The sequence below is a fragment of the Blastomyces dermatitidis genome (genome assembly GCF_000003525.1).
Source record: "Blastomyces dermatitidis ER-3 genomic scaffold supercont1.4, whole genome shotgun sequence".
NCBI lineage: Eukaryota > Fungi > Ascomycota > Eurotiomycetes > Onygenales > Ajellomycetaceae > Blastomyces > Blastomyces dermatitidis.
Window position 1 is genome coordinate 1,097,256 of NW_025544777.1, and position 22,737 is coordinate 1,119,992.

Genomic DNA, 22,737 nt, shown 5'->3' on the forward strand with positions numbered 1-22,737 from the left:
CCTATTAAAGCAATGGAAATTGAAGCTTCAATTCCACCTCCTGCTATTCGATTTGAAAAGGCCTGTATGAACTATGCTCTGAGAGTCATGAAGATGAGCTCAAATCATATAATCAGAGAAAGAGTCTCTTCTTCATTTTCATCAGTTAACTCAGGAAATGAACTGGATTGAAATAGATTTCTTGATTGGAATGAGAATAATACTTTAAAGAAAATGCCCTCTCAACTGTATAGACTATGTTCACTTACTAAGAATCAATTTTCTTCATTAAATGTTGAGAAAATTGATCATGAGAAGATATCTCTCTGAAGAGAAAAGCTGAAATGTCTTATAGACTTACAAATAAGTGAACTATCTAAAGAGAGAGAATATGAACAGCATTTGAAGAAGATCTCTACAATTAATATAAAAGACTCTATTCTGATCTACTCAGATGACTCAAAAAATGAGAATTTGAATAGATTAGATGCAGGCATTGCTTATACTGAAGATAATATTAATTTTATCTCAGATTTCTGGAATTTAGGCTGTGAATCTGAAGTCTTTGATGCTGAACTATTTGCAATAGTGAAAGCTTTCAAACTCCTTGAAATAAAATCTTATAACAGAGGAAATGATTTGAAAGAGGCATGAATATTCTCTGATAGTCAAGCTGCTTTAAAAAGACTTAGAAATAGTCAGATTCATAATAGTCAAATGAATCTTGAACTGATTTTAAACTCTGTTTTGAAAGTTCAAAAGAGAAGAACATCAAAACTGATAATTCATCTGCATTGAGTTCCTGCTCATATGAATATTCATGGCAATGAATTGGCTGATTCAGCTGCAAAAAAGAGTTCAGAATTAAGCAGATCTATTCAAAAAACAGTGTCCTGGTCTTTCATAAAGAGAAAGATAAAAGAATCTTGTTTAAATAAGTGAAATGAAAGCTGGCAGAAACAAAAGATGAGTATACATTATTCAAGATTTGAGACAAAATCAAAGTGGAAATCTTGTTCAATTAAATGTAAAAAGAAAATATTCTCATCTATAATTCAGCTGAAACTAGAACATGATTATTTCAAATCTTATATACAAAGATTTGATGATAGATTTGATTCAACAGAGTGCTCATTCTGCAATGTGAATGAAAATCCTGAGCATATTGTAATGCATTGTGCATTATACAATAGTCTCAGAGTCAGATTAAAGAAAAAGTATGATTTAAATCAATTAAATATGAGGTTCTTATTCTCAACTAAGACAGGAACTAAATACTTAATAGACTTTCTATCAGAAACTAGAGCAGCTATAAGAAAATGACTGAATTCAGAAGTATCTGAATATGAAGAGGTGGAAATTGACTAGATATAGTCTGTTAAAACAGCTATACATCATCTTTTAATAATTTTGTTTTGTTATAGTCTCTCTTTACTGTACTTGTTTCCTTCTGTTCTTTTCTCTATCTATTCAATATGTCTATCTTTAAGACTATGTTCTCTTTTCTTTTGTCATAATATTTTCAAATGGTTTCAAACTATCAGAAGATGTTGAAATACTGCAATTTTTAAACAGTTTTTATATTCTGAGCTGAAATTTTCTGATTTTGCATATTTGAAATTGATAAATGTATAATAGTTGACTTTATAGATATAGGAAAAACCCTGAGAACTAAAGATTCTCAGGTAGATGTCATAGTCTCTGACTGCATACATCTATAATTGAATAATAATAATAATAATAATCAGAGAGACAGATCTTATACAACTTAATAAATAATTCATCACTTATGAAAGTAAAGATACAAGATCTGAGTGAATTATGATTATTCACAGCACTATTATCAGTATTGAAAAAGAAGAGACTTATAATTGAAAAGTCTCATGAAGTAAGAAAAATCATAGACATTTATAAATCAGATAATCTCACTTATTTCAATCTTTTCATAATTATAAGAAAAGAATGAGAAGTAATGAAGAAATCAGATGAATATCACACTTTAATAAGTAATAAGACTGTAGTCAGTTGTATAATAATATATCATAGACAGCAGATGTAACATAGTAAAGAGCAGTCTCAAAGCAGCAGACTTGTATATAAGTTAGATTGCAGAAGAAAAAGAAATTCAGAGTTGAATTCAACTGTCTATATCAGTTTAATCACAGAGACAACAGAGAATGAAGCATCTGAAACATCTATAGACATGTGAGATCAAGTCATTTCAATCTCTGAGAATGCTCAGAGATCAAATGAGATTAGTTTTAATAAGCTATTCACTGTAGTGATCTGAGTGAGTGAAGAGAGACAGTATAATATACAAGACAGAATTATAAAAGATGAAAGCTGCTGAATCTAGTCACTGAATACTGTATTATATAGAGGTTGTATAAGAGTAGTGACTAGCAGATAAATAAAAAGTGTAAGAAAAGAGAAATAAATTGATTATCAACTATAAGAGTCAGCTGTAAAAAGATAAATATTATTATACATATCTTATTCATTTTCATACATTACATATTTAATCTATTTCCAACATCACATTATCTGAAAAATGTTAAAAACAAAGAAAATCTCAAAACTTGAAATCTGTAAGAAATTCAAGAGCTGTAAGCTGCTCTTATAATAACACTGTATACATCTCTGATTTCTCCATCACTCTGTGTATGATATTAATGTCATTTATCACAAGATTGACTGGAATGCTAATATAGAAATGTGTACATATATATATAGAAAAATTGAAGAAGAGTGCAGAACTCACAGAATCAGAAGTCAGAGCAGAGAAGATAAAGATAGAAGAAATGAAAGAAGAAGAAGATACAGAACTGAATGAATAACAGTGAGAGTCACTCATAGACTGATCACTGGAACTATGAATTTCATGTTTGATCTCATTTGGTCTGGTCTCATACATTTCTTGGCGTGAATCTCACTGAGACTAATCATTAAAAAAACATGCAAAGTGACTATATATCAGATTTTAAAATGGGATCATGACTTGAAAAAAATGAGAAAGTGATCTCATTTGATTTCATTTAGTCCCATTCTTGGCATAAAGTTACTATTTTTAGACATTTTAAGGTTTTTTTTAGACTATTTTTAATTTTTTAAAAAGTAACGCTTTTTGATAACGCTCAAATGAGATTTAAAGTCATTTAAAGCAATAAAAATAATTTAAATTGAGAAGTGGAAATCATGGTCTCATTTGGAAAATGTGACAAGAGTAGACAGTAAGTCTCACTGAGACAGTATGAAACTACTATCTAATGTTAAAACAGTGTAATGAGATCAGTTGAATTGGTAATGAAACTATCAAATATTCTGATCCTGGTCTCAGACACGGTCACACGGTCAGTCTAGTCACTCAGAGCTGAATACTTACAATCTGATATATACACAATCTTCTCTGCAGAGAAGAGAGAGAAAGTGATAAGAGAAGCTTAGAAGTGAGAGAGAGTAGTCTCAGCAGCATTATCATCTTTGATTAGAATGATCTCTGACACTGAAGCAACTAAGAATCATTATTAATATATGAAAATCACAAAATCAGAGATAAGAATAGTTACTGAATGAACACCTGCTGATCTTAGAGTTGTATATGTAATTACAACATGCATAAGACTTCTCAGAAAGAGAGAGAGAGACATAAGAGAATATAGAAAGCAGAATACAGTATATAAACAGCTCATTCTCATGATAACATCTCAGATAAGATATACAAGTCTTACACTCATAGATGTAAAAGAGTATAACATCTGTATTCTCATTTCTGAAAACACAGATATCTTTTGCCTGCATCACAAAGTCAGATAATAGATATTAGAGAATAGACTGATACAGATCTATTATTCTGAAGAAATTTATCAGAGTGAATATTCTTACAATATTGAACTTTATAGATGTAAAAAGTTTCTTAGTATCTGTAAATATTATAACTTCATATATAATAAAACTCATAATAATTTCTTCTAAGAACAGAAAAATCAGTATTAGAAAGAAAAGATGAAAAAGAAAAAGACTTATAATTTTAACACTGTTAAGAGAGAAAGTGATTCTCTGATATGAATAAATAATTGTCTTACTATAAATACTTAAAATGAATGTAATAATTAATATCTGCAGCTGAGCTTCAGATAGTTGTATTATACACTGTCTTTATATAATAAATTATTCTAGAAATTGATAAGAAGAACAGAAGTGCATACACTGAGAAATGTAATTTATTAAGTCTATACAATATCTTCTTAAAATAAGAAGAGCTGATAATAAAAGCAGAGATAGCAGAACTAGAGAGAGCAGAGATAGCAGAAGTGAGAGAATCAGACACAAAGACAGAGATAGTGAGAGTAGAAGAATCAGACACAGAGACAGATATAGAAGATTAAGAGAGAGTAGCAGAGAAAGAAATAGAGAGAGTAGAGAGAGATGCAGAAGACTCAGTTATATATAATATAAATAATTTCTTCATTATAATATTCTTCAAGTTCTTAATCAATAATTCAATATTGAGTTCACTATTATTAACAGATATAAATCTGTTAATATATGAAAATTCTATGCTAATAAAAACAAACATATCAGTATTTATATTCATATAAAATTGTGCTAGAAAATATGATCAGAAACTCACTAAGAAGAAAAATACTTAAGAGTGTATAAGAAGATTAAAAAGATATATCACTTATAATAATATATTCTAATAATTATTAGAAGATAAACAAGTTCTGATTATATTTCACAATGTGTTACACTTACTGCTAATGAACTGTCTGATATAAGCACTACAATAATACTTATTATAGAAATAGAGAGTCATTGTCAGAAATATATACAATGTGATAGATGAATAGATAGAAAAGAGTTGAATAGAAGAAGAGATAGAAATCTTGAATGAGATAATAATATTCAATAATAATAATGATGAAGAAGATGATTAAAGAATGAGAAAAGTTAGTAAATAAGTAATATAATATAGTAAAAGTTTCTTTATAAGAGTGTATATAGAATACTAGCTGAATCAGAGATAAATCATATAATTATAAACACTAGTAATGTGCTAATCTGCATGAAGCTAGAACAGATATTATAATTATATAAGTATGACTAAATCTGATGAGAGAGAATGTGATTTAGAAGAATGTATAATTATCAGATAATAATACAGCTGCTTCTGAACTTGCTTATGAATGTAAAGAGACTATAGCGGCCACTAATTAATTTAGCATATAATATATAAGAAGCCAGTGTACGTCTGTAATTGTACACTGACTCAAGCAACCTTTGAATCACATTGACATGGAAAATCAAGATGTGCTGATTTGAAACCCGCAGGAATATATTAAATCTGAAACTCAAGCACCTCAGGTTTCTAATAAATACAGAGATGTACAAATCACTTTAATAAATCACTCTATGTTTCTGAGCTAGAAAGTTATTATCGCATGTATCTAATTGTCACTTCTTTGTATTTTCCTATGTTCTTATTATCTTGATGTGATCTCAACATCTGTATTTTCTTCTGTATAATTAACACTTGATCTGTATTTAACATCATGTAAGAACTCATTATAAGTAGACTGACTATGTAACTGTGTCTGAGATCAGAACCAGATTTTTTAATAGTCTTATTATCAATTCAACTGATTTTATTACACAGTTTTAACATTAAATAGTAGTCTTATACTGTCTCAGTGAGACTTACTATTAAACTGACCGTGTAACCGTGTCTGAGATCAGAATCAAACTTTACAGTTATCATGTTATCTAAAAGTATTACTTCTGATTATAATTTGTGTTCATCACATTGATTTCAAATCACATTATTTCAAATATTAAAGATTTCAGATTCACTTTTCAAATAAAAATCTAGTCTCAGATAAAGAATATATTTGAATTCTTAGTTACATTTTCATTCTGATCTCATTATTGAGAATGACATTAAATAAAACTATGAAATCACTTCTCACTTACATAATATCATAACATAGTGCTCATTTGTTGAAAATTCAACAGAGAGTATTATTAAATATTATTACTTTTCTAAATACAGATCATAATTCATATAATTTTAATTATAAAAAAAATATAAAATATAAAAAAAAACAAAAAATAAAAAATAAAACAAAAACAAGAAAAAATCAGAATGAATAAAAAAAAAATTAAAAAGAAAAAATAAAAATAAAAAAAAAGAAAAGAAAAGGAAAAAAATAAAAAAAAAAAAAAAAAAAAATCAAGATTGCAGAGCTGCAGCACTTTCAAAATACTTACTTCTCAGAGTCTTTGTAATATTCATTATCAATTATGTATCTCTCACAGTGAGAGTAACACAGCTGTAATGAGTCATTGTCTTAATATTATCTAACAAATAATTAGTATATATCTGTATAAATGTGAATATTTAGAAAACATACACTTAAAAAGTGTGGTCAGAGTGAACTCTACTACTACTTGAATGATATTAAGAACAGAATACTGAAATCAATGATTTCTCTCATCAATTTCACAGATAAGACAGATGAAGATAGTTTTAAAGAATATAAGATTCTCTGACTTCTGATAAAAACAGATCTCACAGAGAGACTCTATTTTCATGATATCAGAGACTGAGTATTATCAAAAAGTGTTACTTTCATACAATGTATATATACTTACTGCAATGATTCACTCTCTGCACATGTAATCAAGAATTGCAGCTTTTTCACACTGTACAGCTCTCTCTGAAATACTGATACTGATTTATAACTCATACAGTCTCTCAGTTCAGCATGTACTGTGTATATACAGCTCTGCATGCTGAGGTCATGTTAATTATTATGACCTGGCATGATACTCACTTTTCACAGGCTATGTTTTATTTGAGAAGAGAAGGAAAGATGTGACTGTGATTTTATTAAGAGAGAATGAATAATTAGTAATATTGAATATAATTTAATTCTTCTGCATTTAAAATTTGATTAGTCTATACTCTTCAATTTGAGAATTTCTAAGAGTGTTTTAATAGTTTTCATATCAGCTTGAACTTAGTGATGAGTTGAAGAAGAAGAGAAAAGAGAGAAGAAAGAAATAAGAATAACTTATCTTTATAATATGAAAACAGAGAATCACTGCAATCATTCTCTCTAGTAATAAAGATCTGTTTTCTGCATGTATCTCTGATATAGATTATATAATAACTGTATACAAAGAATATCAACACTGCATGTATTGAATAAAGATAATATTACTATAGAATACTATAGCTGTTTCTGTATATCTCTGAAAGCTGTTAATATTTTCTTTATCTCTTTATATTTAATAAGTCAGTAATATATTTCAATGCACTCTCTCTTTCATCATTATTATCATCATCATTATTATCATTATCATCATCATTATTATCATCATCATTATTAACATCATTACTATTATTATTATTATTATCATTATCATCATCATTATTATTATTATTATTATCATATCATTTCTGACTGTCTCTTCTGCCTTCATCTCTTTTCAACACTTACTGAAATCAATTATATTATTTCTCTTCAAATATTCTGCGGTTCTGCAGATCATCAAGGCGTGTGAGCACTGTCACAGATTGAAGAAAAAGAAGAAGAAGATGTTCAAGTGAGAGAAGATAGATTATAAGACATATTATAATATCTTGAAGAGACTCTGTAAGAAAGCAGAATGATAACAATTTTAAGTAATACTTCTGATACATTTAGACTGAACTAAGTATAGAAATAATATGAATAGCATCATCTGTGAGAGATTGAAGAAGAAGACAGTGAAGAGTCTCATGCAGTAGCAGTGAGATCAGAAGAAGTTCTGAGAATGATTTAAGTCTAAGATGAAGAGAGAAAGAGAGAAGAAGAGTGTTACTGTAAATAAGTAATAACAGAAGAAGATTGAGAAGATGTTGAAGTAAGAAATAAAGAAGTTAAAACTGATAAGTTTTTTACTTATTAAGAGATAATGATTTTTAATAACACTTCTGTTCTCTAATTGATTAGCAGAAGCTGATAGAGAAGGAGAAGATTAAGACCTTGTTCAGATCTCAAATGCACTTCATGATTCAGAACATTGAGAAGATAGCTCTACTCTCTGAGCATGTCAATCTGCTTGCTGCTGAGATGGAACCTGAGACAGCAGATCAGAAAATGTGAGATTTTGAGATGCAGGTTGATCTGACTGAGAAGAAGCAGTGAGAACTCTTCTCTGAGAAGGCAGTGAAGAGAGATTTTGAGATGATTATTATCTCAGATGAGAAGAAGAAGAAGAAGAAGAAGAATGAGAAGTAAATTATAAAGAATAATAAGAAGAATAAGAAAGAGAAGAAGTAGATTTTTTTCTTTTTATATTAGTTAGTTATAAGTTTAAGTTTTTAATTATTAATAATTAAAATTGATTTTAAGTTTTCAAAAATTATTGTACAAGTTGTAATCAAGTCAGAAATGATATATATATATATATATATTTAACTATCATGATTCATAAATCACTATAATATATAAGTATCAACATTTTTTCAACATTAATATTTACAATATTAATATATTTTTAATAATATTATCTGATAATATAATTTGATAACACTCTCTTTTACAATATTAATATATTTCAAGAAATATGACAGAGATTAATCAAGATTGTTTATTTACTTTTATACATCAATGATATTCAATCTGAGTTAGTACTAAAATTATAACTAAGCTAAGAAACAAGATTATTTTCTCTTATATTAATTCTTCTTACACACATCAGTGATCAGTTATTGAAAATAAATTATTATCTTTCTTAAATTATTATCATATCTTCTGAATTTACTTCTTTCACTTCTTTTACTTCTATTGAAGATTCATAAACTCTTCAAGAAATCACTGTGAAATACAAAGTCTACATTGTTTACAATTCAACACAGAATGCTCTCTTTCAATTATAATGAATAATCACTTCATTCTTCACATCTGATTTCAGGTCATGATATTTATGAAAAACTCAACACAAACATTGAGATAAACTATGAAATAATTATTAACAGATTGCATTGCAGATTACTGAAGAGTTATCTCTCTACTACAATCACTATAACTTTATTCAGAAACATTTATCATGAATTAATTATAACTCTGAAGAAATTTCTCAACATCTGAAGTTATCAGAATGCAGATAATAAAAGAAAAATAATCAGAAAATTACTACTGAGCTGATAAGTTACTCTATCAGATAATGATTTTTGATAACACTAACTTTCTAATTTGAAGAAAATCATGTGAAAATGATTATATATCAGTACTCTGATTTCACAACTCTTACTTGATAACTTCTGTGAATAATTACTTCACATGTGTATATCTCTGAATCTTTCTCTTTGATCAATTGAAAATTCTGAATTCTGAACACTTCTTCAAATGCTTAATTCAAATCTTCATATTTCATATCAATTCTGTCTTCAGTTCAATCTCAAGACACACTACAAAGTCAATATACAATATCTAGAATCAGAGTTGAAGAATCATTGAAGAGTGTCTCTCACAGTGAATGTATGAACTAGTATAAACAATCTTACATTTATAAGAGTTATATGTTATTACATTGATGAGAACTGAACTTATTAAGGGATATTAATTGAATTTGAATCATTGATCAGTAGTCATACTGAGAATTATATAACAGAGATATTAATAACTGTGATTAAAAATAACTATTGAGATATTAGTCTCAGTCTTCTTACAATTACAACTGATAATACTATGAATAACTACACTATAATGAAGAGCTTGAAGTAAAAATTGACTTTGCATTTCTGAAATAATAAACAAGGTCATATTCTCTGCATTGCTCATGTGATTCAACTTGTGATACAAACACTGATAAAGAATCTTAATATTGAGATGAAGAATAATGAGATAACTGATTCTTGAGATGAGAATGAGATAAAAGTGATTACTCAAGTAACTTTTACATTCACTTTGCAAAAGATAATGTTTTTTGACAATACTTTTTAATATTACTTTTTAATAACACTTTTTGATAACTCTTTTTAATAATACTACTATTAATTTTGAATAGATTGACTAATAATTTAAATATCACAGATTTGAAACATTGCTAATACAATTTGTATCTTCTCTAAATAATAACAACAATTTCATGATATTTAATAAATAAACAAATCAGTCACATCACTGAATATGATACAGAATGTTAGAACATAGTAAAGTTTAATATATAAGATAACTGTTCAGACTCTTCAATTGTATCAGATAATTGATTATTGAGTGTAACACTCTGATTGAGAAAAGATTCAGATATTGAAACTTTCTAATATGAAGTGAACTCAGTTGAAATATGTGATTGATTTACTATTTCAGTTTTATAAGATAATAAAGACAGTCTCAATCACTCATACATTAATACTGCAGTCAGTCTGATAAGTGTATAACAGTTTATTTACTTATCTTAAGAAGCAGTTGAATCACTCAAAAAGAAATTCAGTCTGAAATAATACTATAACACAGGCTATTATTGCTGTAAGAAATAAACTAGTATATTACTACAGTAAAACTGAACAATCTTTTGCAGAGTACTATGCTATAACAGCTCTACTAGATCTCTTCTGTTGAGTTAATATCTACACTTCTCAAGATTGAACAGAGAAGAAATAAGACTCATATATCAAATTAGTCTGAGACTACTACAATATCAACTATCAGAAATTTGAATAAGCAGATGTTTAAGATGTGAAGACAGTGAAATACAATTCTCTAGTAAGTAACAATCTTTGATAACACTTTATATTTCATAGAACTATAATACTAACTTTGAAATAGAACTTACATATATTGATTACAACTGAAAATCAGATAAAACTACATGCTTATAAAACTGAATTTAATCACTATCTTCAAGATAATCTGATAAATTTACACATTAAATCAATTCTAGAGTTATGAAAAATTGTTGAGAGTATATATTTAACTATTATACTGATAATACATGATATTCTGACAATTTCATTGACAGAGGTGAAAATGAAGTAAAAGTTCAACTCAAGTTAAGATATTTATCACTATTGCTGAGAACAATTACAAGAAGAAATAATCAAGAAACTTATAATTGTAAAACATAGAATTATCAGACAGTTTAATACCTCTGATCACAGTATATCAGAGAAGTGTAGTTTTCATGAGAAAGTGAAGAATAAACTTGCATAAGAATGTATTTAGTTGTTTCATAAGTGTTATCAATAATTATTATCAAATTCTGATTATATAAGTAATCACTGAATGAACTGAATAGAACTGATTTTAATCTTCAGTCTCAGTCTCATTCTGATTTTGAAAGAATGATCATCTTTCACAGTTTATTCTGAGAAATTACTCTCATTTCACTGTTCTTGAATTAAATCTGGTCATTTTTCATGTCATTTCTCTCAGAAATGATTTATTTTCAGATTTTTTTGAGACTTGATTCTGATGAGACTCATGCTAAGAAATGTATAAGATCAGATTAAATGAGACTAAATATGAAATTCATAATTCTGCCAGTCAGTCTACTTACTATCTACTCTTATTACATTTTTTAAATAAGATTATGATTTTCACTTATTAATTTAAATTATTTTTATTACTTTAAATGACTTTAAATCTTATTTAAGTATTACTAAAAAGTGTTACTTTTTAAAAAATTAAAAATAGTCTAAAAAAAACCTTAAAATATCTAAAAATAGTAACTTTATACTAAGAATGAAATTAAATAAAATTAAATAAGATCACTTTCTCATTTTTTTCAAGTCATAGTTTCATTTTAAGATCTGATATATAGTCACTTTACATGTTTTTTTAATAATTAGTCTCAGTGAAATTTATATCAAGAAATGTATAAGATCAGATTAAATGAAATTAAATATAAAATTTATAATCTCAGTGATCAGTCTAATTATAAGCTCTGCTTATATATAAGTATAATAAAAGAATAATAATAATAATAATAATAATAATAATAGTTTAAATTAACTGTAAAAATTGTATAAATCTGCAGCTATATTCATACAGACTATAAAAAAAAATATTTACACTTAATTTTTTAATTATAAGAACTGTATAAATCTGTAGCTATGTTTATAAAGAAGAAAATAAAAGATTTATAAAATTAATATAAATTATAAATAAATAATTAAATCTTTGCAGAGATAAATTATATTACATTTCTATAAAGAGTGTTTTATTGTATTGCCGCAGCAGCAATTGCAGCAATTGAAACTGTAATTGCCTGCTTAATAAGTGATAACTACTTATATGTAGAATAGTTGAAGGTTGTATTGATAGATCTATCTATAGAAACATAATATAGTGATGAGTCACATAATCTAGTGAAATTGCTAACTGCAATGACTGTAAGAGTCAACACTCTCTCTTGAGATAATAAGAATTATATACAAAAACACTCAAATCATTAAGATAGTCTGTCAAAACTAAATACAAATGTAAAATTAAACATTTTCAACTTTTACATCTGTAAGACCTAGTAAAATCATAAATCACATAAATGTCATATTGCTTAGAGGTTTAGTGAGTTCATTCACTGTCATCTAAGTGATGAGAATATATTCTAAATCAATGACTCTCTGATTCAACTGTCAACATGAAAAATGAAAACACATGTCAATATACTTACTTCAGACTGTAATGACTGCCATCTTTGTGAGATCTATAGCACTCTTATTATCAGCAAGAATTTATATCAGAGATGTAGTGATGAAGCTGAGCTTAATTATAAGATTTCAGATTCATGTTGCTTCGTGGACTGCCTCACTAAGAGTCATATATTCAGTCTTATTAAAACTCAGAGATACACAAGATTGCTTCACTGAACACTATGAAATCAGGCTGTCTGTGAGCTTAAAAATGTAGCTGAATGTTGATTTTCTATCATCATTCAAGAGGCCGGCTCAATCAGAATCCGAGTAGTTGAAGAGTAGGTAGAAATCATCAGGGAAATCAGAGATAATGAAAGGATTGATAGGAACAGAAAAATCAGTAGAAACAGAAAAAACAGAAGAAACAGAAGAAATGAACCTCTCATACAGATCACATCTGTAGAAAATACTCAGATTCATGATCTCTTTCAAATAACATATAACATGTAATAGAGTCTTTCAATATTGAGATGTTGAATCAATGTTCTGTTGAGTGAGTAGTAAGGCAGCATGAGTAATATCAGAACATGTTTTAACTGCAAGATATTACAAGCAACTCACATCATATTGATATCACTGAATTGTGAAATCAGTCTTCTTCTCAGATATAGAGAAATCATCAATGCAGAATTCATTCTTTATTAATATTCTGATAACAGCTGCATTATCAAGATAGAAATCTTAACAAGACATTTGATATATTAATAATGTATCAAATCAATTCCTCTGTTCAAACAATTGATCTTCATACTTAAATACTTGATTGACTGGTGTAGATTCTTGACTTCTAATTTCTCACTGAGTATACTCACTAGTCAATCAGCATTCTCAGAAGCTTCAGATATAATGTTGAGATCATCAACATAGATTGTTATATAGAGATGATATCTGAATGTATGATATCAGAGTGCTGAATTATGAGTACTGACTGTAAATTCAAGATTACTTAACAGAGCTGTTAAGTAATTATACCAGATCTTCATCATGAGATTCAGGCTGTATAAACTACTCTCAATCATGCAGACAAGCATTTTCAGTGAACCTGTCTCAAATTCAGTAGATTGTCTTATATAGATCTTCTTAGTGAGACACTTATAAAGATATATCATCACTATATTCACTTGACAGAGTGTTTAACTGTGTAGTGCTACTATTGTAAAAAGAATACAATTGACAGTATCAGTGATAACTGAAGCATAGATCTCTTCTCTAGAATTCTTCTTAAGTCAGTTATCACAAATCACTCAACATGATTTTCTAAGAATATCATCAGAATTGATATTCAGGTTCACAGATCTATCTTTCTCAAGAAACATTCAACAGTCTGAAGTAATCAGTTCATCTCTCAGAATATCAGATCTAGAGATCAAACTTCATATATTGTATCTCTTCAGATTGATAATCTTGCATTGTATGAACTTCTTTCAATAATCTTCTACTCTCTCTGACTGAGATGTGGCATTCTTATAGAACTTCAGAAGGTTACCTGTAATAAGACTTGAAGTGTAAGTAGCCAGCGATTTCGCGGGCTGTAATCATGTGAAATTCGGATCATTAATATTAGAAGCATCTTTATCATCATCAATCAGATGAATATCAGATTCTGATACATTAGTATTATTAGTGAATGTCACAGATGTAACAATCAGTTCTGATTTTTTAATGATTAGAAATCTAACATCACTACTGATAATAATCTTATCAGATTCAGAATGTCATAGACAATATATTAATATGTCACTGAATTCAATGATATGATACAAATCAGTATATGAAGAGAGCTTATCTGCAGGTCACTGAGATTTATACAAGTGAATAAAAACCTCTACACTCAATCAGTGAAAATGCCTCACATTCAGCAGAATATTCATAAGTGCACATTAAGAAATCTTATATGAACTTGGAATCACAGAAGTCTCTGCAGTAGAGAGTCAAAATCTTGAGTTATAAAGAACTGTAGATGTGAGAGTATTATTGATTATTGTAATCACTGTCTCTAAAACATCTGCTCAGAACTTCTTAGAGAGATTATCTTTCAAAAGAGCAGCTCTAACCTGTTTCATAATAGTGTGAATTCTGCATTCAGAAACATCATTCTGATGTGATGAATATGATGCTGTTAATTCTCATTTGATACTATATAAATTCATAACTGTGTGCATACATGTGAATTAGAAAACATTATTAATATCAGTCTGTAGAAAAGCAGGAACTGTATACTCAAGATTACTTATAAATCTAAGTCACAACTCAAAGTATTGAACAGTCTCATTCTTGAACTTTAAAAAATATACTCAATAGTAGCAGATTGCATCATAGATGATAAGTATTCAGTATTTAGTTCTCTGATGAAACTCTAAGAGATGATTAGAGAGATCTTTCAATGTATATTCATCATCTACAAGGTCAATATAAATCTTCTCAATAAGTCAGATAAATCTAGATATCAGTGTTTTCAAATAATCTCATATTATATCTATCTTGACACATTTCTTATAAAAGAACTTAGTCTTAGAATCTTTAATTGTAACTTCAGTATGAGAATTCTTGACTATAGTAATTATAGCATCAGTGTGAATATAACTGAGATTATAATACTAATTCAAAAGAGTCTTTGATATCTTTAATATCTGTGTTCTCACATCTGCAGAATTGATATTATTAACAGTAGTAATAGCAGTTACAGAAAGATCAGCTTTTCAGTTAAAATTATACTTGTATAATATTGCAATATACTTGACTGCCTTGTTTAAATGATTGAGATTCTTATTAAACTTCTGTTTATTAATCTTATATATATTGTTCTGAGCAGTTCAAACTGTATGAAAAATAACACTGTTCAGAGCTCTGCAAATAAAAAATGAGAGAATGATGAAAGATAATATAAATCAGAATCCCTGATCTTCAAGCTTTATAAATAAGAGTAGATTAACTGTAATATTAGAAATATAGTGAATATTCTGTAAGTTAACATCATCACTCTTAATCTTCAAGATAACAGTCTTAATCTTCTTAACAAACTCAGTTCTCTCAGTGACAGAATCAACAGAGATGTTATTATTAAAAGATTTAATATTTGAAAAAGAATGAAGCTCACTCATCATATTCAGACTTACACATGTGTTCAAATATCAAGATCTAGAGAATGATTTTTCAGTGACTGTGAAAGAGAAATAGAACTTAATCTTTGTAATTACTGTATTTACTACTGATTGAGAACTTATTAAGTCATTCTTCTTCTCTTTCTTCTTATCATTCTTCTTTTTCTTTTTATCAGAGTGTAAGATAAAACATCTATCAACAGTATATTCATATCTTCTACAGTGAGTACACTTTCATACAGATGTGCTTTTATTCTCATCTTTGTTTTTATTTTTATTCTTATCTTTATTCTTGTTCTTTTTTGCAGTCACAGAATCAGTCTGAGACTGCTTTTTTCACTCAGTGATAATCTTCTTAAATGTACAATTAATCAGTTGCTTTATTAAATCATTAATATCAATGTTGATAATGAGTCTCTGATCAGTGAAGAAAAACTTATTTAAATATATTTTAATAAATGATCTTTGATAATCTTATAGATTGTTGAGAAGAAGATTATAATATATATCTTCAGTATTCTGACAGAGCTTCTTATAATAGATAATAAAATAGTAGAAATATCTCTGAAAAGTAAGATAATTATTTTTCTTAACTTATAATTTTATTAATTTCTTAAAGATATTAACTTATTCTTCTGTCAGTGATATTATATATTTCATATTAATCTTGTCTCATAGAGCTGCAGTATTGTCAGCTTTCAAGATTTTAATAGTGATTTAAACATTTTTAATAAGACTTGATAGTATATATCTATATAGAGACTTAAAACAGATTCTTCACTTCTCAGAGTTAATATAATATATAAAAGAGAATTCTTGTTAAGTTCTTAACAGAATGTCAGTTTCATTAATAACTTTCACATTAGTTAATATATTAATATATCAGACTTTATAATTAGAGTCATTAAATATAATCACTGATTTAATATCTAGTGTATATTTAACTTTCTTCTGATATTCTTATAACTCATTTCTTATAGTATCTCTTTATATAGAGACAGATATAGTGAGATGTTAAGTAATTTCAGCTGTAGTTATCTGATTCTATAGTATTATCTATATAAGATTCATAAGATTACCTGCAGTGTAATAGATAGATTGATTTGAATTATTATTAAAAGTTAGTATTCTGAGAGTAAGAGATAGTAAAGAATTTAATAAGTTAAAATAAACAGATTCTGCAGATGAATATTAATATTAACTCTGCTTTTCTTTATTCTGAAGTTTCTCTGTTATCTTATCATTAAATTTCATACTCTGATGAAAACTGATCTTAGTCTCATTCTGTAAGTCAGAAGCTTTCTCATAATAAGTGATTATTTTATTAATAAGTTATCTAGTAAAGTATATAATTCTGAGCCTTGAGCTGAACTCTGAAGTAATAGATATATTACTTATATTAAGATAACTCTACTTCTTCTAGATATGTAAAAAAAAAATAAAAAAGTAATATTCTTCACAATGAAGAATATACTTTTTTAAAAATATATAAAGTATGTAAATCTGCTGATTAGCAGATTCAGAGAAAATGAAATATCTCTAATAAAAAGTAAGAGTCTTTTCAAAAAAGATAAACTATCTCTTATCAAAAAATATTGATGTAATATTCTTAAAAGAAAAACATGCCATTCAGGCTATAATCTGTAGAATAGTTGAAGATTGTATTGATAGATCTATCTACAGGAACATAATATAGTGGTGGGTCACATGATCTAGTGGGATCGCTAACCGCAACGGCCGTAAGGGCCAACATTATACAGGCCGTTGCGGCTTCCTCTATGAGCGGTCACGTGGGGTGTGCATTTTTTCAACCAATCATATCAGAGAATGGGGCCTGAAAGATCGCACCTTCTATTCTAATCAGGTTTTTAAAGCACCTAACATATTGCTTCGCTTCGTTCCGCAAATTAAAAAAAACAAGCAATCCGGGCGACCATAACCTGTTGGAACAATCTGAGTGGTTGTATTGGTTGCTATCTAGAGTGGTGCGCTATAATATGGTTGGTGCGGGGCGCTAGTCCGTACTAGGAAGTCTAGGGCTCCCACATCATCATCGGCTTTTCCCCGTCGTTGACAAGCCTCCGAAACCTCCTCCCAAGCCCTAACCCGGCGCCAAGCCCAGTCGCCCACGTGACTGTCTTCAACTTCGCCGTCATCCCCAGCAACCTCAACTTCGCTGTGGCTTGCTCGCTTTCTCCTCTTTCGCGAACAAAGGGCGTCAACTCACACCCAGCCCGGCATCCATATCGCACTCACGTCTCCTGCATTCGTTGCGGCACGGTATACTAGGTGTTCGAAGCTGTCTAAATTCTGGCATGAGTTCTCCATAGGCTGCCGCTGAAGTTGAGCCTGGGTTACGCTTCAGTGCCCTTGAATCCGTCGCCCGTACCCTTCCCCTTCGCCGCCCTCCCTCATCCGCTCCTACGTCTATCGATCCAGTACGCGTCTAGCGCAAGGATTACAGCAGCCGTTGTGGGCTACTGGGAAAACTGTGATCCATCTAGTATCGCCTGGGCCTAATGTCCCACGCACCGCCGCCATCCTCTGTCCACCCTGGTCCTCCCTCATCACCATCCTCTCCCGCAGCCGACAGGACCAAACCGCATCAACTGTATCAACAGAATCACCCAAAGGATCAGACACCTCATACTCCGACCTCGCCTCCGTTGATGTCAGTCAGCGCTCAAAACTATGCCTCGAGCTTCTCCACTACTCGTACATCACCGGCGCAGACCTTCCAATTCGGTTCGCTCTCCTCCCCGCCCTCCTCCGTCGCTATGTCTACTCAGGTCTCCCAGCAACCCACTGTAACGTCGACCACCTCCTTTCCGACGCCGGCTAGTAGTGCTGGTGGCAATTTCGTCAATAATCTCACGATCGATGAAGCGGAAGGTATTGCGAAAAATGGTACGACAGACTCACGGAAGGATGGCGAATCATATACGGGCAAGGAAGTTGGATTAGATGTGATGGATATCGATACGTCAGAACACAGAAGGACCGATCATGACCGGCAGAAGAGAGGTGCCGATAAAATCCCGGATGACAATACAATGGATTTGGATCACAGGGCTGCTTCATCCACACAGGAGGAAGAGCTTAAACTATCAGCTCTCCGGCAGAATATAGGCACTGCCTTCCATCTCTGCAAATCTTGTAAGGTCTCCCTAAGACACTGTCTTGCCTGACTTTCAAGCCCAAAACTTCCCCATCTAAAAGAGAAAAAAAATAATTGGTTTGTCAAATTTTCCTTTTCGGGCATCATTGATGTTAACACGTCTTTCCAATGCTAGCTTATACCGCATCTGGCCCGAATCCGAGTCTAGATTTAATATCACTCTATGGGTTAGGCCCGGTTGCTTCCTCAGTTGCCCGCACAGACCCTGTTACGGGTGAGAAGATTAACAGGCTAAGAAAGTCGTACGAAGGGAAAATCAAGGGTCTTGGGCTAGCAGGAAGAAACAAGCCTGTTAAAGCTGAACCTGGGGCAACCGGCGGATTGAAATATTTGACACTCTGGCCAGAAGAGGAGTGGCAAAACCAGAAGGTTTATGGAAAGGATATCAAAGTCGCGGCACCAGACTCGTCATTCTTCAGGCAGCAATTGAAGGCAATGAAAATGGAGCCAGGAGTTTTACCTAACCATGAAATTTGGGAAGACGCGCTAGGTCATGAAAAAGCATCCAAGGTTATGGTAGCTAATGACGCATCCATGGCTAAAGCTGCCGGTACCGTGCCCGGAAGTATCCGCCAGCCAGTGCATACCAATGGGACTCCTTCAATGATATCCACTCCAGCCACGGAATACACAAGGCCAAAGCGCACAGGTAAAAAGCGCAGCTATAACGACAGCAGCTTTGTGGGTTACGGCGAAGGATTCCCTGATGACGAGGTAGACTTGGATAGCGGGCGGTACTCGAATAGTGAGGAAGGCGGCAGAGGGCAGGGAAAGAAGAAAAGAAAAAAGGTACCGCGCTAGCATTCCTCACACTTTCCTGTGGCGCATGCATTATATTGCTCAATGTACGCGTCTAATCTATCTTCCGGGCACAGGACCATATTTCCGGAGTATCTCCCAACCTCTCTGAACGAAGCGGTAGCTATGGTGTCGGCATGTTTGGCGTCGGTGCCCGATGACATTGATTTGACATTAACAATGAACAGCATGAATTTCTCGAGCTTACGGGGAAAAGTTTTATGGGTTCAAGTATCGGCGTTTTTTTCGCAAAAAATGATTGGCGTTCGGGATTCATGTCTTTTTCCATTTCCTGCGCGTTTTTCAATTCGCTGTAACTCAATTTTTTTTGTTCATTATTACTAATTCCTCCACTGGATATTTGCATGGTGGTGCTGGATATACCCGCCTGGATCAAACCGGCGTTATTTTGGGATGGGTTGGCATGGAAGGAAATGCCAATTGGGGCGATGATTTGTTCTCTTCATTTCTTCCATTTCCCTTTTTTTTTCCTTTGATTTCTGACTTTTCGCTTCTTACCTGTTATTTACATGCGCCTCTCTATATTCCCATGTCTTCTGACTGATGGCTGTTCCCTCTTGCCCTCTTATTTGTTGTATACGCCTCCCATATTCGGAGGTTGCAATGCCGGGCATGCCTTGATTTGCTTACTATGCGCCCATTTGTGGGCATGATAGCGCCTTTTGTTCGAGGCCGATAACTATATATCTATACTTTTTATGATAACTTCGTTTATCCGTTTGACAATGCCATTTTATTATAAAATTTGGAAAAGAAGGGGGAATTGTCTCCTTGTCTGATTTGAATTCTGGTACGAGGACTATATGTTCCTTGTATTTTCTTCCTCTATTTACGCTTTAACAGGAGTATTTCATGGCAGCATGAAGATCGCTGTCACATAGTTTCAACATACCTTGTTCGAGCTTCACAAACCCCCGAAAAATTTGATAGAACGCTATTTGAGCCGAACCACATCTTCTAGTATTGATACCCTCGTTCTGCGAGCCACGGGGGATTGTAGCTCACTCTAGTGACACCCTACATCTATAAACCAATTTAAAGACTGAAAGAAACAAAAGATTTGAGATTGTTGAAAGTGCCGGACGGGGATGGGTGCCGGTGTCGTCAGGAATATAGGATGGAGCGGCTTTATGATAATATAGGGGGTAGCTACGGACTCAAGGCCCTCGTGTTTCGTCCTGTTTTATAAATAACCTATACAAAAGGTACAGATTTTGGAGAAGTAATGTTGTGGTGATAATAGCGCACTCAACCACAGAGGCGGTGGGGGAAGCAAAGGCACGAGTAACATGTAACTAACTAACGAAGCTTGCAATATGATGAATCTGAGCTCTCGCCTCATGTGGTGATTCGCAACTTTGGGATCGCCCTTGAACCGATGGTGCACATTGGCGTGGGGAATCTGTGTCCGATTGTACAGTACGTATATCCTACGGCGAAGAACGCAAATATCGGCCTAATGATATAAGATCCAATCGCCCCGCTTTTGTTCAGAATTGTTCCTTAGCCGAATGAGAACGATAAGCGTATTATTGTCAACTCTGATCCTCTCATCATTAGCTTATCAGTCAAGTCTTAGCCGATGCATCTGCTACAACTGCGAAGATACTACATGAAACTGATGTTGAAGGGCGCGTCTTGGCGGAAAAGAATTAATCATTGGAGGCTAATGTTTGTCGGATTGGGTGTCACGGATGAATATGTTGAAGACATATGAATCTTATCTGTATCAAGATCTGCTTGTTATATTATCCGTGCACTATCTAATATATCTATTTCATACAAAAGATGGAGCTATTTATAGTAAAATATATGTGCGAGCCAAGAGAGCTAGCATAAGCGAGTATTAGATGAGCATTGTAGTAAGCTGATGATGATGAGAAATATTGTAGTAATACAATGTTGGTGGTGTTCAGTAATACAATGTTGGTGGCGTTCAGTAGTGTATAACCTCTTTTTCCTGACACACCCCCTTCAGCGAATGTAACATGTAAAAGAAAGTGTAAATGAAGCTGTAACAAAAAGAGTGTAGATGAATCTGTAACAAAAAGAGTGTAGATGAATCTGTAGAGATTATATCAAGATAGACCATTTATTCTGCTTATGCCTTGATGATATCTGATATATCAACTAGGCCTAGTATCTTGATGAATTCTGTATGTTTCTGGCGTGGCAGAGTCTTAGTGAGGCCATCTGCTGGCATCTGGGCCGTAGGCACCCAATCAACTGTAATATCGCCGGATTGAACACATTCTTGGATTGATATCTTTCAGATAGGATGACAATATCATTCACATAGAAGAAGACAATTAATTGATCATTTGAGAAGAGACAGCAATTCTCTGACATAGAGGTGAAGCCTAGCATTCTCTGATTCTTCATGATGTGGGTGTTTTTCAACATCTGCCCAGTGATTCAGTGAATCTGGCAGTTGAGATCTATGAATTCTTGAAGTCAGTATGAATGCTGTTGAGGTAGATGTATTGTTGATAACAGTAAAAACAGTATTAGGAAATAAATTTTGAGACTTGTAGAAGTCTGGATGAGAATGAGAATGAGAGAATGCTTCATTGATCATTTGAAAAGAATTGACTTTGACATTTGCAACTGTCACAAGATGGGCAGCTCTGTGATTTCAGACTTGTGTATGATTATCTATCACAGCTGTATGTGTATTGATATCAACATTGAGACCTGTATCAACATTAGAACCTGTATCAACATTAGAATCTGTATCAACATTAGAGCTCACTGGCCCTGGTGTAGGTTCAGGTGTTGATTTCAGTGTATGAGATCTAATGTGAGGACATCTAGATATTTGATTTTTCACATTAGATAGATGACAGAGTTTGCAAAGCTTGATGATAAGCTCATCTGCAGCATCTTCTTGATGAGTGATTTGAATGCCAGTTGCATTATTTATAAGTTTTTAAATGATGATTTTCAATGGATGTTCTAATCTCTTATGCCATGTT

General features: G+C 31.5%; 1 protein-coding gene across 1 annotated transcript; it reads left to right on the forward strand.

Moving 5' to 3' along the window:
* The first annotated feature begins 17,693 nt into the window (after window positions 1–17,693).
* BDCG_03967 (Rox3 family protein) lies at window positions 17,694–21,322 on the forward strand. The gene is made up of 3 exons (XM_045419635.1): window positions 17,694–18,921; window positions 19,059–19,732; window positions 19,819–21,322. The coding sequence occupies exons 1-3, from the start codon at window positions 18,285–18,287 to the stop codon at window positions 19,900–19,902; spliced, it is 1,395 nt and encodes a 464-aa protein (XP_045275890.1). The 5' UTR covers window positions 17,694–18,284; the 3' UTR covers window positions 19,903–21,322.
* The last annotated feature ends 1,415 nt before the right edge of the window (window positions 21,323–22,737 follow it).